Raw genomic sequence first — 16,876 nt, forward strand, 5'->3', positions numbered from 1 at the left:
TCCTAGGTGCTATGATAATACTAATTAAATACATAAAATAATAATGCCAATAATAAAAAATAATAAATTATGCAGGTCAGAATTTAGGTGATCTAGGGACACAGAGGGGAGCAACAGCCCTTGCCTAGTACCTCCCTGAACCATTCTGGCTTAACTCAGTATTTTCAGATCCTCAGTTTAATGGGTACCAGCTTTATCACATTTAAACAATGATAGAAAAAGAAAAGAACTTGTGGCAGGTGTGTATGAGAGAGAGAGATACAGTAAGCGCCATTGCGCTTTTCTGTGCTCTTCGTAGATGAAGATTCTGTACATAGTCCATGACATGGAAAGCATTCCAGCTCATCTTCCTGGCAGTTTACAGGGAGGAACCATTGAAAGGGACAAATCTTGCTCTATTCTGTTGACTAAGCTGCTTTCTATGGCTATACAGAAAAGAGCTCACAAAAGGTGGAAAGCTTGGGCTTATCACAGTTCTTTATTCTCGACCTACCACAGGAAACTGCTCAAGATCTCAGAACTTGAGCAATAATAATAAATGAATAATAAATTGTTAATACCCAGCTCTTAAATGGTGTTTTTCATTATTTGAACTATGTCCACTTTTCCATTCCTTGGAGAACTAGAACCATTTTGGGACAGAGGTCAAAGGGGTTAACTCTGAACATAAAAAGTAGTCTACATTGATGAAATCAGTGTTTCTCTAGTAGAGCTAATCATTCCTTAACCTTTAGTGATTCACACAAGCTGCTTATTATTATCCATGTAAACTAACAAAGTTGTAAAGAAAGATAAACTCATGATAACAGAACCAGGTGCTGAGGATGAGGGGAGTGGCATCAGAATCCAGAGAATCATTAGCAGGATGGATGGCAGCACACATCTACTCCACGTGGAGACAATAGTTAGGGCCTTTTGTATAGATTGTAACATTACAGAATCCAGTCCTAACTCATATGACTGATCCTGTTGACCCCAGTGGGGCTTACCATTTGGATCAAGGCTGTGGGATCAGGGCTATGATAATACTTCACACCTTCTATCTGAGGATGCCAATGAACTTTACAAGTGAAAATTAATTAAAACTCACAACACCCCTATGAAGTAAGTAATTTGTGACACCCCCCTCCCATGTTATAGATGGAGGAGTGAGATACAGATAGGTAAAGTGACTTTCTCAGAGTCATATGCTAAATCAGTGGAGGAACCAGAAATAGGATCCAGATCTCCTGAATTTATGTGCTTGTGACGACAACACAATCCTTCTGTAATCAAGCCTGATCCTGAGCATTTCCTGAAAAATGCTCAGTTCCATCAACCTCCATTGTCTATAAAAGGCTTTGGTGGCACTTGGCTCCTACTGAGGGCAATGGGAATCTTTCCATTGACTTTAATGGGAGCAGGGCCAGGCCCTGAAGAAGGCATGTGGTCTAATGTGTCAATGGAGACACAATGGTTCCTAGTCTATACAAAGCAGGTATGAACGGGAAAGATCATTGCTTTTCCCATATCCCAATTTGCTGATTTGTGGTTATATTGAGGCCTTTGGGTCGCCTGATCTTAAACATTTACAATAGGATGACCAGACAGCAAGTGTGAAAAATTGGGATGGGGGGGAATAGGTGGCTGTATAAGACAAAGCCCCAAATATCAGGACTGTCCCTATAAAATTGGGACATCTGGTCACCCTAATTTACAACACTACCACCACAAAACTCTGCCTCTTGCACAGTCTTCCATAAAATACAACCAGTTTATGTTATTGTGCATAGTTTTCATTGCTGAGCTCCCTCTGGTGGTTGATGATTTAAACGTTATCTCTTTGGTACTCATGTGAGCAGTGCTGTAGAGGGGTGGGGGGAGGTGAAGAAGAGGACAGTCCATACTGATTACCCAGTGAGAGGAACTACAAATACCAGAAGCTCTCAGGACAGCCATCGAAGGACCCCAGGATATTCCAACAAATTCAATATTTCCTAAATATCTATTTTTTTTTAAAAAGTAAAGCTCTAATTTCCAGAAATAAATATTTCTGGGAATTATTGACTGATTTGATTTTTCTCTCAGCTGTTATTTTTCTCTTTGGTGTGTGTCAGTTTCAACCTCATAGCAAAGACACAGCAAAAAAGGAAGGACCCAGACCTTTAATCCTGTTTTGCAGTGGATTTAAGAAGAAACAATTGCAACAGGGGAACCAATGGAAAAACTCCTGAAAACTGAATTGAAGACCTCCATTCTGAAGGCGTTTGGGAGCTCAGGAGGAGGGTATATTAGCCGAGGGCAGAGCTATGAAACTGACAGCGGGCAAGTGTTTGTGAAAATCAATCACAAGCCTCAGGTTAATGCTGATAATATTGCTGCATGTTCACTGCAATGTGCTTAATTGTCTGGAGATGTTTGTTGATGATTGTAAATTGTGTGTTTTCAAGATTAATGTATTTTTCTCCTTTTAAGAACTGAAATCTTTTTAAAGCACATTTTAGACAGTAGGCTCAGTTAATGTTTATCTGTAATGCTGTTGTAAAGCAACTTGACATTCCTTTGCAATACTAAGTGCAAAATAATTTACATTGCTGCATAAAAAAGCGTAGAGCAGAGCAATTGCCCTCATGCTTAGAATTTGTTATTGGGCCAAATACTATCCCTGAAATGGCTATTCCCACCCTCCAAAGCAGAGTACATTCTTTTATTGGGGAAAGGGTTTTGGTCCACAAAACCCAGGATATCTTGAGATCAGCAGAAGCATTGAGCATCTGCAGTGCTTCCTGGCACCATGGCAACATAACTCCTACAGGAGATATGCTCCCATCAGCTTCCGTATTCATCCTTGCTCCTCAATCCCCCTTAAGAAAGTGGTTTCACTTGATGCAGTGGAAACTGAAATATGTTAATACTGACAGTATCAGGAATCCTTGAATGGTTGTAGGAGAAGGAGGGATTACTTCCGAAACCCCACTTCCACCTATCCTGATCCTACCCATAGAGTCTGTTCCCCATGGCATAGGGAGGAGGAAGGGAGTGTGCTGTGGTGCTGGTGAGCCACCATCCTGGATCTTCTCATTTTTCCTACCCTCTGTTCACAGAAGCAAGGGAGCATGTGGGCCACTGTTATGTTGTATTATTATTTAAATTGTGTGATACGAAAGGAAAGAAGGTTAGCACTCACCTTGATAAGGGTGGGAGAGTTGTAGTGGCCTTTTCAACACACATATGGTTAAGGCATTGCCACTTACTCACGGCACCTAATCACTTGTGGGAAGGATGCCTAGAGCCCTGCGTATGTACCCTTTCTTATGTTTTGTACAATTCTAAAATAATAAATAATTGGTTAGTATTAAGGCAAAACTAGAAAAAATACTTGAACTAAACCATTGGCTCCAAGCACCCTATTACTTTGGGAATATTGGCATTCAAATGTGATGTTTGTGGATTGGGACATTCTCTAGTCAGAACAAGGCTATCAGTCAATTTACAGTTGAGAAATAGGAGTTTAGGAGGAAACGTGTGGCCTGGTGGAATCCAGATGCACAGAGGAACTGAGGGAGATCCAGCCTAGGGGCAACTGCTTGACCACTGTCTGCTGGCTGATTTTTAACACAGAATTGCCATCGACTCTTTTGGGACCCGCTTTCAGGTAAGTGGTATTGGTGCCACATTTGTGGAATCTGCCTTAGAAAAATAGAAAGACTGACTCAGCCAGGAGAAGAGAAAGAAATCAGTTTAAATGTGCATGTTGAGATTTTTGTTTCTATCGCATTTAGGAGCTTTTTAAGTGGTTGGTAACATTTTGCTGAGTTAGAATGTTTTAGCCAACAGTCTGAGAGGGCTAAGTCATCAGATCCCCATTGTTTACATTTACCGGATGGTTCTGTGTGTGCATGCAATAATTAAATTAGCTATCAGTTGATTGCTGTAAAAACCTTGATTAACACAGTACAACCAAGTAAGAGTTTAAAAATTATTTAAAAGATAATTGAAATATAATTGGAAAGAAATCTCCAGGCTATCTATAAACTTGTTTTATTCTTCCTCTTCCTTTTTAGGTAAAGATTAATCTTTCTGCAACCCAAGGAATTTATGCAGAGATTGCATGTGCAATATAATTTTGGATTTCTTGTTTTTCTTACTAATACCTGTACCTGCAGCTTGTTGCATGTAAATGGGTTCCTCCTTCTGTGTGAAGCCCCACTGACCTCAATAAGCCAATCACAATAAGTAGTAGGATTGGGGGCTAAAGGCCTGATCCTGTCGATAATCCTTACTGAAGCAAAGTGTCCATTGACCTTAATGGGGTTTATCTGTGCGAGGAGTGTAAGGTTGGGCACATAGTCAGTCTCTTCCTTATTGTAAAAAGCCTTTCTCTGCTGTTATTAAGGATAGTCCAGTGCCTCAGGAACTAGTTTAGGGTTTATGGGACTTGGGTTCAAGTTTCTATTTTGCTACAGACTTCTTGTATAACCATAGGCAAGTCACTTAATCTTTCAGTTCCTATCTGTAAAATGGGGATAACAGCACATCCTTACCTCCCAGGAGTGTTGTGTGGATAAAGATTGGGAAGTGTTTAGCTACTATGGTAATAAGAGACATGTGAACACCTAAGATAGACAAACCCTTTCCTTATCCTCCTAAGAGAGAATAAAATAACATAAAAGTACTCAAATTTCTATTGCTGAACCCAGAAATCAGGTATGCAAGAAGCATCTAGCAGAAAGGTAACATTTCCTTACAGAAGAAAATGTGGGAGCTGCAGTCTTCGCTCAGTGGGAAGTTGGAAAGAAAAGGCTTTAATTTTCCAGGAAATACTCTTAGCTGTTCTGTTACTAAATAAAGGCAGAACAAAAAATTCAGCCATAAATTTGTAGTTCAGTACATGGGAAACTGATAAGTCTGGGTTATTTCATTCTAAAACATACAATTAAAAATGGGCAGAAAGAGTAATACTGTCACTTAGAAGGTCAAACTGTTCAGCAGTACACTGGCTTAATTAATGTGATCAATCTCCCACTTGGGACTTGCTGCTTAGTCACAGTCTAAGGATTTACTCCTTTATTTCAAGTGGCAGGTTTTTATGCTTTTCTTGTTGAAAGTTTTGGGTTCTAGCCCCACTGGTAACCCTGCTGTACCTAGGTTTGAGGCCAGAGATTAACTACACATAGATGTTTTGAGTATTTACACTGATAAGTTGTGTAATGTGTTGAACTACGCTGAACTTGCAAGAAAAGCAATAACAATACAATCAAACCAATATATCCTGGCTGGGACAGAAGCTTTGCTAATTTGCTGCTACATTTTATTATGAAGGATTAATAGATTCACAAATTTATAAACAACAAATATTTTCCAATACACCTAGTGCAGAAATCACATCATTTAGCCCAAGGATATTTGCCCCAGTGAAATTCTTGTTTCTGAATAGGCTAGAAAAATGTTTGAAGGTGAAATGGCAAGTTTAGAGGCTATCCAGAAAACCAACACCCTGAGAGTGCCCCAGCCCATTAAAGTGATTGACCTTCCAGGAGAGGGTGCAATGTTTGTCATGGAGTACCTGAAGATGAAAAATCTCAACAAGTATGTCTGAACTTCATACTTTCTTTGTTACTATGATTTTGAGAGTCTCTGCTTATAATTCTGTTGTGTTGGTGGGAATCTCTGAAAGAGTCTATTCACTATCTTCGGCAAATGATATCACTCGTGTGTCTGATAACTGTAAAAATAAAAAGTAAAAGTGAAATTCAAATCAACAATCAAGCTTCTAGGCCAAATTCTCTCTTGAATTTGGCCCTTTATCTCTTTCAGGAATATGTGGTCTATACCTGACTGTTCACATTTGTCAGAGCAGCTTTACTCACAGGTAGCAGCCATGTGATATATCTGTACATTTCTCAGACAATTAACTTGTCTTTGAGAGGTTCTGTTAAGCTTCTGTTGAGTTAAACTACTCCATTGCTTTCTCTTTCTCCTGATTTTTAAATTGCCTCCTGCTTTACAGAGTTGCTCCCTGCCTTCTCTGGTCTTTAATTCTCTCTTGTTTAATAAATGGTGTTTAAAGGCATATTTTAAACGAACAGATAAAGAATGTATGGTTTTGTTTCTCTGATCTTACAGACACTCTGCAAAGCTTGGAGAGCAGATAGCAGATCTTCACCTTCACAACCAGAAACTTGGAGAGAAATTAAAGAAGGAGGGAAACACTGTTGGTAGAGTATAGATTTAAAGTACTAGTGCAATACTGCAATAATCACTTCTGGATATGACACAGTATTTAATACATGTAGCATTATAATCCTTATGAATGGAGAAAACCAATTTAAAGGGCCCCGTCTGCTACAATACCAAATATATATACAAAGTATCTTTTGATCCATAGAACACTAAACTTAAATAATTTGTAACTTTTTACTTTGCCTTTACTAAATAAAAAAAAAAACTGCTAACAATAAAACGATTTCTATTGGTTTTAGTTTTTGTAATTTTTTAAAAACAAAAAATTTGGGTCAGATTTACCTTTCAGTATCCCTGTAAGCCTTTCATCATCATGTACTATCAAGATAATCCCCTGAAGGTTTTTGAACCAACCAAGTAAAAAACAACAACTATTAAACATGTCTATAGGTCAGGTACAATTAACTGGTTATTATAACATGTAATACCATTTAATACAAAATATACAGAAATTCACATTTACTTACACTAGAGATATTTTACACTTGCAGTAAAATACATTGCACTTTTATTAAAATAATAAAGGAATGTATCTTTAGGTTAATAAAAAGACAAGTTAGTTCTACTGAGTATTACTGTTCATCTTGAGGGCAAAGTTAATTCAGTAGGGTTCTGATCCAGTTTCCACTGAAGTCAATGGGAGTCTTTTCAGTGACTTTTTCTACAGCTTGATCTAACTCCCACTGAACAACACATGAAGCACAGCAAGATCATTTGCTATGTCAGGGTTAGTAGTGTTCAAATCTAATGCCCAAATTTTGCACCTAGTTGTGTATGCATGGTTCCCACCGATTTCTGGGGAGGACAGAATGTGCTCTATAGTGGTATGCTTATTACCAAGTAATTACATTATTTGTGAGTGAGGTGCAAGATTGCTGATCTGTCTGAAATAATGTACAGTATGAGACACACAGTTAAAAGTTTTGGTTAGGAGGCAGCAGGGTAAAGTGCTTAGAAAAGTGTGGGTGCAAATCAGGAGACCTGGGTTCTGTTCCTGATTCTGCCACTGACTTGCTCTGTGCCCTTCAGCAAGTCAATGAACCTAACTGTACCTCAGTTTTCCTTGCTGAAAAACAGCCCAGGTTTTTTACTTCCATCTTTAATAGGTCTGTGATTCTCCAAAGAAAAAAAGCTGCATATACATGCACAGAATTATTACTCTTTGTGTTTTAAAGTATTTAGTTGACCTATTGTTTAATTACCTATTTTCCCCAATTTTTTTCTGCCTAGTCATATCAGAACTGGATTCATAAATCTATTGCTCTTGCAAAGTTCAGGATTGGAGGAAAAAAAAGCTGGTTTGCCCTTTGGACATGATCAGTCTTTTTGTTTGCTAGGTAAAGGTGCAGGACATTCTGAACCTCAGTATGTGGATAAATATGGATTCCATACAGTCACATGCTGTGGCTTTATACAGCAGGTAAGTCCCAGCTCTGTGAAAGTTATTATTACATGTTAAAATCAAACACTAATTCTATATTCAATGGCTTGTTTTAACCACCAGTTTTGTTCTTGCTGTTTCATTTTCATCTTAAAAGTTTTTAAAGTATAAACAAAACGTAAATTTTACCTCCAACTTGGGAAAAGATGGGGTTTGTTTTCCTGCACAGGACTGCTACTTTCTTGGACTGATAAGGTTTTGTTCCTAATTCAAAACTGTAAGAGTTCTGATAGACAAAAACCTTATTAACTACATAACCCTGTCTCATTCACTGAGCAGTGGCTATTTTGTGCAATGAAAAAATAGGTATATAATTTTTTACGTGATCCTAATGCACACGCATGAGGAAGAAGAATTAAAGTTTTGTTTGAGCTTCCTAATATTTTTCAGTGCTTAATTTTGCAACTGTAATAATACTCTTTTAATGTAGTTTATTTGTGTCTGTATAAAAAAAAATGGAATAATTTAACCACTCCTGAGATACAGCCACTTCTGAGGTGGAACCTGGCAGCACACAGCAAGCCTACACAGCAGTTTTGGACAGGAAATGAAAACTACTCAGGGATTCTCCAATGTTCAGACCTCTTGCTAAGAAAAGGATCCCTTCACAAATTACTTCCATCCTCTCCCAAAACTCACTTACATAGTTCTCAAAAGGTGAAATTCCCTCCCATCCAAAGGACCAGTGGCAAAGTCTATGCAACACTTAAATTCAACTTAAAACCCTCAGAGCAGGCTTCATATGGTGCATGGGCCTTCTGCTGGCTCTCTGCACAGGGGTGAGTTTCAACCAAAATATTTAACTGTGCAGACCATTGAGAAGGACTTTGCAGACTACTAGTTGTCCCTGAACCACAAATTGAGAACCATTATCTAATTGAAATGTCAGAGGGAATTTTGGCTATCCAGAGCTAATAAAAGGTTAAGCAATGTTTAATATCTGCAAGTGCCCAGAGCCTTAGGTTTATTTCTCATATGAAAGATAGCCCCTCCTTAACATGGACGCAAAAGGCAGAATAGCCTTAAATGAATGATCAACAAAACATTTAACAGCATCCTAAATTTTTCTTGGTGGTCACCCATCCCAGAACTGAGTAGGCCTTGACCGTGTTTAGTTTACAAGCACCCTGGTAGCAAGGCAACAGGCCATAGTATCAGTAATATACAGTTTAATTTTACAGATATATCAGCAGAAAATCTTTACAGTGCTGTTTCCTCTTCAACTGATCATGATTACTTGAATCTTGATATCTTATTTTCCAGGTGAATGAATGGCAACGTGATTGGCCTACTTTCTTTATATGTCACCGACTCCAAGCTCAAATGGATTTGATTGAGAAAGATTATGGAGACAGAGAAGCAAGAGAACTGTGGTCACAGCTTAAGGTAGGTAAATAAATACATGAATGTGTCTCATAGAGATAAAAGGTCCATTGTACTTATAAAAAATATACAAGATGAATACTTCAGTGGAATTTTACACAATTTTTATGGCAAACTTTATATGGCTTTTAGTAAACAGGTCTAATTTTACTTAAGGTCCAGATGCCAGAGTTAAGAAAAAAGGGTGCATGTTACTGTAGTAGGCTTTTAAAAGGGGTGCAGAAGTTAGCATTGCATCCTGGCATTGAAATGTACATCTTAGAGCCCCCACCTAGTATTGACCAGACTCTACATTATTGCTAAAAAGCCAGAGCATCTGTGAATAAATATAAGTTAATTTTAGTAGATTGAGCATTTATAGATCAGCTACACTTTTATTCCCGGAACTTATTGTAGGATTAGATTGCTGTCTAATGGTTGTGGGCAAGACACAAGAAGTAATTCTTCTGCTCTACTCTGTGCTGATTAGGCCTCAACTGGAGTATTGTGTCTAGTTCTGGGTGCCACATTTCAGGAAAGTTGTGGACAAATTGGAGAAAGTCCACAGAAGAGCAACAAAAATGATTAAAGGTCTAGAAAACATGACCTATGAGGGAAGACTGAAAAAATTGGGATTGTTTAGTCTGGAAAAGAGAAGGCTGAGAGGGGACATGATAACAGTTTTCAAGTACATAAAAGGTTGTTACAAGGAGGAGGGAGAAAAATTGTTCTTAACTGCTGAGGATAGGACAGGAAGCAATGGACTTAAATTGTAGCAAGGGCGGTTTAGATTGGACATTAGGAAAAACTTCCTAACTGTCAGGGTGGTTAAGCAGTAGAATAAATTGCCTAGGGAGGTTGTGGAATCTCCATCATTGAGGATTTTTAAGAGCAGATTAGTCAAACATCTGTCTAGGGTTGCCAATTTTCTATTTGCACAAAACTGAACAACCTTGCCCTGCCCTGCCCCTCCTCTGAGGCCCCGCCCCCACTAACTCCATCACCCTGTTATCTCATTCTGTTGCTTGCTCTCCCTACCCTCACTCGCTCACTCTGGTTGTGGGTGTGGGCTCCAAGGTGGGGCCAGAAATGAGGAGTTCAGGTGCAGAAGGGGGCTCTGGGCTGAGGCAGTGGGTTGGGATGCAGGAGTGGTTGAGGGCTCCGGCTGGGGGTGCAGGCTCTGGGGTGGGGCCAGAAATAAGGAGTTCAGGGTGCGGGAGGGGGCTCTGGACTGGGGTGTGTGTGGAACCAAGGGGTTTGGAATATGGGAGGGGGCTCTGGGCTGAGATAGGGGGTTGGGGTGTGGGAGAGGAGTCTAGGCTCTGGTCTGGGGGTGTAGGCTCTGGGGTGGGGCCTGGGATGGGGGATTTGGGGTGTAGGAGGGGCTCTGGGCTGAGGCTGAGAGGTTCAGAGTGTGGAATGGGACTCTGGGCTGGAGCATGGGGTTGGAGTTCGGGGGGGGGTTGGGTTCTGGCGATAGGTGCCAACTCCCTGGGTGGTCTGGGGCTGGAGCACCCACAGGGAAAAATTAGTGGGTGCTCCTCACCCACCAGCAGCCAAGCTCCCCCCTCACCTTCTTCTCCCCCCGCGCAGTGCACCACGTCCCTCTCCCTCCCAGCACTTCCGGCCACCTAACAGCGCTTTGGCGGCATTTAGGACTTTCCAGGAGGGACGGGCAGGAGCGGGAATGCAGCGTGCTCAAAGGAGGAAGTGGAGAAGAGGCGGGGCAGCGGCAGGGACTTGGGGGAAGGGGGTGGAATGGGGCTGGGGCAGGGACTTGGGGGAAGGGGGTGGAATGGAGATGGGGCGAGAGCGGTGCAGAGGCGGGGCCAGGGGTGTCGAGCACCCACTGGGCAGAGGGGAAGTTGGTGCCTATGGTTCCAGCTGGGGGTGCAGGTTCCAGGGTGGGACCAGAAATGAGGGGTTCATGGTGTGAGAGGGGGCTCCAGCCTGGGGCAGAGGGTCGGGGTGTGGGGAGGTGAGGGCTCCGGCTGGGGGTGCAGGCTCTGGTGTGGGGCCATGGATGAGGGATTTGGGGGGCAGAAGGGGGCTCTGGGCTGGGGCTGAGGGGTTTGAAGTGTGGGAGGGGGATCAGGGCTGGGACAGAGGGTTGGGGCATGGGGGCTGAGGGCTCTGGCTGGTGGTGCAGGCTCTGGGGTGGGGCTGGGGATGAGGGGTTTGGGGTGTAGGAGGGGGCTCCGGGCTGAAGTAGGGGGTTGGGAGGGGGTACAGGCTCTGGGCTGTGGGTGTGGGTTCTGGAGTGTGACCAGAAATAAGGGGTTCAGGGTGCAGGAGGGGCTCCAGGTTGGGGCTGAGGGGTTCGGAAGGTGGGAGGGGGATCAGGGCTGGGGCAGAGGGTTGGGGCCCACGGTGAGTTCCAGCTGGGGTGGGGCTGCGGATGAGGGGTTTGGGGTGCAGGAGGATGCTCTGGGCTGGGACTGAGGGGTTCGGAGGGTTGGAGGGGGATCAGGGTTGGGGCAGGAGGTTGGGACATGGGAGGGAGTCAGGGATGCAGAATCTGGGTGGCACTTACCTCAAGCAGCTCCCAGAAGCAGCTCCTATATGGAGGTCCCCATGCCCAGCACCATCCCAGAGCCCGGACCCCCAGCTCAGAGCCCATACCCCCTCCTTCACCCCAACCCTCTGCCCCAGCCCTGAACCCCCTCCTGTACTCCAAACCACTCATCCCTGGCCTCACCCCAGAGCCTGCACCCCCAGCCCAGAGCCCTCACCCCCCTACACCCCAACCCCTGCCCCAGCCCAGAGCCCCCTCCCACACCCTGAACCACTCATGCCCAGCCCCACCCCAGAGCCCTCACCCCCTCCTGCACTCCAACCCCCTGCCTCAACCCACAGTCCCCTTCCACACTCCAAATCCCTCTGCCCCACCCCCCAGCCTGAAGCCCCCTCGTGCACCCCAAGCCCCTCATCCCCAGAGCCCACACCCTCAGCTGGAGCCCACAACCCAGCCCAGTGAAAGTGAGTGAAGGTGAGGGAGAGTGAGCCACTGATGGAGGGGGAATGTAGTGAGCAGGGGTGGGACCTCAGGAAAGGGGTGGAACAGGGGATGGGGCCTAGGGGAAGGGGCAGGGCTAGAGTGTTCAGTTTGCTGCAATTAGAAAGTTGCCAACCCTAGCTTCCGGGAGCTGCGTGGAGCCATGGCAGGCAGGGAGCCTGCCTTAGCCCCACTGCGCCGCTGATCAGACACCTGGCAACTCTACACCTGTCAGGGATGGTCTAGATAATACTTAGTCCTGCCATGAGTGCAGGGGACTGGACTCGATGACCTCTTGAGGTCCCTTCCCGTTCTATGATGGTTAGAATAGGATCAAGAGAAGGTCAGGATTCCTGTGTTCTAGTCTCATCTTTGCCACTGTCACTCCATGACCTTTGCCAAGATACTTAACCCCTCTCTTATTTTCCCCATCTATGCAATTGGTATTATGAAGTTTAATTAATGAGTATTTGTAAAGAGCTTTGGGATCTAGGGATGAAAGGTGTAACAGAAGAGCTTCTCATTATAATAAAAGAAGCATTCCATAATATGTCCTGTGAATCCTGTGCTTCCATGGTTTTACAGTGCTATGGGTAGGGATATAATTCCCCAGGTTCAGAGGAGTTGAACATTTTGTGGCTTTAGCACAATGGATAATTCCAAGAGTGAATTGTTAAATGAGTCTAAAATGCTTTGAAACTGTCTGTGGAACCATGCACTCAATGAAAACAACTGAACAGTATAAACAGGCTCAAAATAATATTGTACAGAGAATCAGTTGCATGGAGGACTTACTTTGATGGCGCACAATAAGAGGAAATGTTGCCTCTTCCTACGCTTTGCTCCTTGATAGGATTCAGTAGCTCCGGAAGGGAAAGTAAGAGAGAAAGTGAGTGTAATCAAGTGGCTGCTTGCTTGGTTTTCAGAATCACTGTTCTGTTCTGACACTAAAGCACCAAGTTTATAGCTCTTTGTTCCATAATGGCACTTCAGTGAGCACAGGAGACTCAGGATTTTGGTGCTAAAAGTTGTTTACTTGTTAGAACTGTTCCAATGAAAGGAAGCTGTTCTTTATTTATTGTGATAACCTGTATTGTCCATGCCTGTAAGCATTATGACAATAGTGAATGTGAGTACTAGTGAATGATACATTAAACTCTGCCTGAAATGAATCAGAATTATTCTTGTTGATTAACACTTTTGACCTGCTTCTGCATCTATTGACTGTAGTTTGAATAGGGCTTCATAAATGACTAAAAAGAGACAGTGACTTTTATTTATTCTGTTATTTGTATTGTATTGCCTTTTAGTTTTTTCCTTGGTCAAATTATAGTTTTTGCTTGATTGTTCATGCTTTTTCCAGCTGAAGATTCCTGACATGTTCTGCGACATGGAGATTGTTCCCGCTCTTCTTCATGGGGATTTGTGGGCAGGAAATGTGGCAGAGGACAATTTTGGCCCAATTGTCTTTGATCCTGCTTCCTTCTATGGCCATTCTGAATTTGACTTAGCAATTGCTGGGATGTTTGGTGGCTTTAGCAGCTCTTTCTTCTCTGTCTACCACAGTAAAATCCCCAAAGCTCCAGGTTTTGAAAAACGAAACAAGTTGTACAAACTCTTTAATTATATAAACCACTGGAACCATTTTGGGACAGAGTACAGAGGATCTACTCTAAATATAATGAGAGAGCTCTTAAAATAACCATTTAGAGGGTGTTCCTCAAAGAGAATCTATCTATCACAGCCTCTTACTAATTCACATTGCCTACTTGTTGATAGCAACACAAGCTAGAAAGAGTGACACATTGATGAGAAACCCACATGGCAGATATAAAAGATGAAGGATCCTTTGTACGCATTTAAACCCAATAAATGCTTGCGGTGGTTGTATAATTTCTGCATCATGTTCTCGTTTACTAGCACACATCCACATTGGTGAGTTAGGAGATTGTGTACAGTCTGTTATCCAGTTGGTGAAACTACATGTTTGAAAAGCAGTCTGATTGACAGCCTCATCTCATTCTCCATAGGATAACCCATTTTTCCCCACTCTGTCATCACTCTTTGCCCTTCCTGCCCTATAAGGATCTTATTGTGGGATTGGAAATAATCACTACATTTATCACTTCCTCCTCCTCCACTTCTCCATTTGACTTTTCTCCTCCGTTCCCCTCTACCTACCTCCTAAAGGATCAACTCCAACATCTGTTGAGGTCAGTGGGAGACTTTTTTGGCTTTGAGGGTAGTTGAACTGTGTCCTAATTCAGTTGCATAGTGCAGTCTATGAATTAGTATTTCTTACATTTATTTTAAATTAAAAATTTTGTACTAGACATTTTTATGACTCTCCTTTCTAAAGGAAAAATGCAGTTCAACAGATACCCCCTAAGAGTAGGTCTCAGCGCCTACTGGAGAATGAAATATATAGGCAGAAAATGGATTATCTACATAAGATGTAGATAAAAATATATTTTATTTAAAACAACCTTTTGAAAAACATACTAAAAAACTCCCTGCAATGTAACAGACTTAGCTGTTTGAGAAGAAGAAATCAGCAATTCCAGATACTATATTGATTGGTACTCACTCAATACATATGAGTTACACAGAATTAATCTTAATAGAGAATTGGGAAACTAACCTATTCCATCATTGCTGATTTACTAAAGTAAAGGCACCCTGTCAAAATGGTGAGGTCCAAAATTTAATTGTTTTATACTTGTTTGCAGAGTCCCTGTAATTGTTTATGACAGGGCTGCATTCTCCACCACAAACAGGTGGGCTGCTTTTCGGATTTATAAGCACCAGAGTGTTATTTATTAAGTCCCCTCAACAGTTCATCAGTATATGCTTGTGCAGTCAACGTACATGTGAACATAAACTTCCCCCTTAGCCTGCTTTCCAGAGAGGAAGGGGGAAAGACCTCTTAATTCTGTATCCTGTCCCTACCTGTCTCCTCCCCTTGTACTTCCTTCCTCTTCTTCCACTATTCCCTGATGATGGGTTGATTGTTCTCAGTAGCTCAGCAGCCTCCTGCCTAATTAACAACTGTCTCCCAATTAAATCCACTCCAGGGGGAATAGCTAGCACCATAATGACAGGTTAGCGCTAGGTTCCTAGCACTCTTTCCAGTTGTTGAGCAGCTTTTCTTTTGAAACATATTCTGCTTGCTCTCTTTATCTTTAAAAAAACAAAATAGATGTGTGATATTAGCAGCACAGAATTGTGAGCAACCGTAGAATAACAAACCTAATTACCCTTTAATGGAAGAAAAGAAGTGGTAAGTAAACAAAACAGTTATAATTAAAATCCCACAAACGCATACATGAATAGGAATATATATATGGGAGGGATACTGCCTGTAATTGTAGGGCTTCCAAAGATTTATAATGACCAAATGAGTAAACCAGAGTTAAAATGATTAAATATGCTTTGCCACTTTTCTGTTAGTGTTAGCACTGCTATTATGAATCAACTTGAAAAACACCATCCTTCCAATGAAGTAAATCACAGCAGCTATTGAAACAATGTAGATTATTTTATCCATTTTTGTTTGTTTTTCATTTTGTTTAATGTATATAGTCTCATTTTAAACTCTCAGAAACTTTGGACAGTAATCAAGTGGATTTTCTTTCATTGTTCAAATATATAATGGCAGAATCAGAGGGTTAGATTGAAAACCATGCTGCTTCTGAATTCCGTTAAAATTAGTCCAGATTATCACAAGTAATTAAAGTGATTATGCTTCTGTGATTGAAATGGAAAGGTGGAATAATCTTGTTTATAACTAAATTGATAGTGTAGTTATTAGGTGGAGAATCCAGGTCTGAGCTAACAAAGTCCATGAGAGCTAATATGTATTACCTAAAATGTGAACTAAAATACATGTATTGCTTTGTAAAATGTGAAATTAAGATATGTGCACATCAAATAAAATCTAGATACTTGCACTGCAGTAACAAGATCCTGATGTTTCTATGTCTTGTGATTACAGCTTTTCTGTGTTAGTGAAATTGAAACTAAAGATGGGACTGTTATTTGGGAGGTGGTGGAATTGTTGGGTAATGGGACTCTCAACACCAGGAAGCATGACAGGAAGGAGCAAGTGGAAGATTGGATGCTGGGGTCTAGGAGAGAACACAGCAGTGGATGGGAATAAGGTCCTGGAATAGAGCTGAAATGTGGCTGGAGGGTGAGCTATTGAGCTGGAATTAACTGAGGTGGAGAGTTTCTGGGGATAGGTAATAGCCAGTAGGAGGGAAATGTTCCGAACATAAGTGATCACTGTCATGTGGTAGCAGCAGTTTTTAGTATCAGCACAATGACATTTCTTCCCCCCGAGCATGACTGTATGAAAACAGTTCATTTTATTTCCAGAACTGAATATGATTTGGCTCAGGATTGGACATTGTCTTATTCTGTGCTAAAATATATAATGCATGTTTCTGTATGGACTAAACATCTATGTAGATAACACACAACTGCTCATGAAATAGGATCATAAATGGAGTGATCTGATTGTCTGCTAGCCATTCTGCTTACAACCTATGCAGAGTGACTTCTGAGACAAACTCTGTGCAGCACTTACTGGCATGAGCAGGGTTCTGCATTTGCTGAGCTGGACAAAGCTGCTATCTTGGGACCACAGACCTCCTAGTGTGAATTTTGGATAGTCTAATAATGCATAGCAAACAGGTCACATGCATCCAGAGCAAATCCAAGGCTTGATAGGGAAGTTCTACAAGTAGGTTGTCTACCAGCTGACTAATAGGCTGGCAGACACCACACTGTTTTTATTGGAGTGTAACAGTATTAGTTATAACTGATTAGCTCAATCACCTCATATAGCATGTGTA

General features: G+C 41.9%; 1 protein-coding gene and 1 non-coding gene across 4 annotated transcripts; both read left to right on the top strand.

The window, feature by feature from the left end:
- Positions 1–1,920: 1,920 nt before the first annotated feature.
- Positions 1,921–15,984, top strand: LOC140898324 (fructosamine-3-kinase). Of its 3 annotated transcripts, none has more exons than XM_078848699.1 (6): positions 1,921–2,338; positions 5,417–5,568; positions 6,106–6,197; positions 7,566–7,642; positions 8,927–9,049; positions 13,384–15,984. In XM_078848699.1, exons 1-6 carry the CDS (start codon positions 2,198–2,200, stop codon positions 13,720–13,722), a joined length of 924 nt encoding a protein of 307 aa, XP_078704825.1. In that variant the 5' UTR covers positions 1,921–2,197; the 3' UTR covers positions 13,723–15,984. The 3 variants fall into 3 exon arrangements, with proteins under 3 accessions (XP_078704825.1, XP_073168100.1, XP_078704826.1); XM_073311999.2 differs by having other exon boundaries at positions 1,923–2,338; positions 7,560–7,642; XM_078848700.1 differs by lacking the exon at positions 1,921–2,338 and adding an exon at positions 2,384–3,634 and having other exon boundaries at positions 7,560–7,642.
- LOC140898429 (U6atac minor spliceosomal RNA) lies at positions 3,133–3,254 on the top strand. Its single transcript, XR_012154988.1, has one exon. It is a non-coding gene; the product is annotated as a U6atac minor spliceosomal RNA (small nuclear RNA).
- Positions 15,985–16,876: the final 892 nt, after the last annotated feature.

The sequence above is a fragment of the Lepidochelys kempii genome, chromosome 14 (assembly GCF_965140285.1).
Source record: "Lepidochelys kempii isolate rLepKem1 chromosome 14, rLepKem1.hap1, whole genome shotgun sequence".
Taxonomy (NCBI): domain Eukaryota; kingdom Metazoa; phylum Chordata; order Testudines; family Cheloniidae; genus Lepidochelys; species Lepidochelys kempii.

What these genes read in the sequence shown, in the direction of transcription:
- LOC140898324 (XM_073311999.2), top strand. Translation starts at nt 2,198, where the DNA reads ATGGAAAAACTCCTGAAAACTGAATTGAAGACCTCCATTCTGAAGGCG. An exon ending in AAATCAATCACAAGCCTCAG is followed by an intron (nt 2,339 to 5,416) that starts GTTAATGCTGAT and finishes GTTTCTGAATAG; the next exon opens with GCTAGAAAAATGTTTGAAGG. An exon ending in AACTGTGGTCACAGCTTAAG is followed by an intron (nt 9,050 to 13,383) that starts GTAGGTAAATAA and finishes TGCTTTTTCCAG; the next exon opens with CTGAAGATTCCTGACATGTT.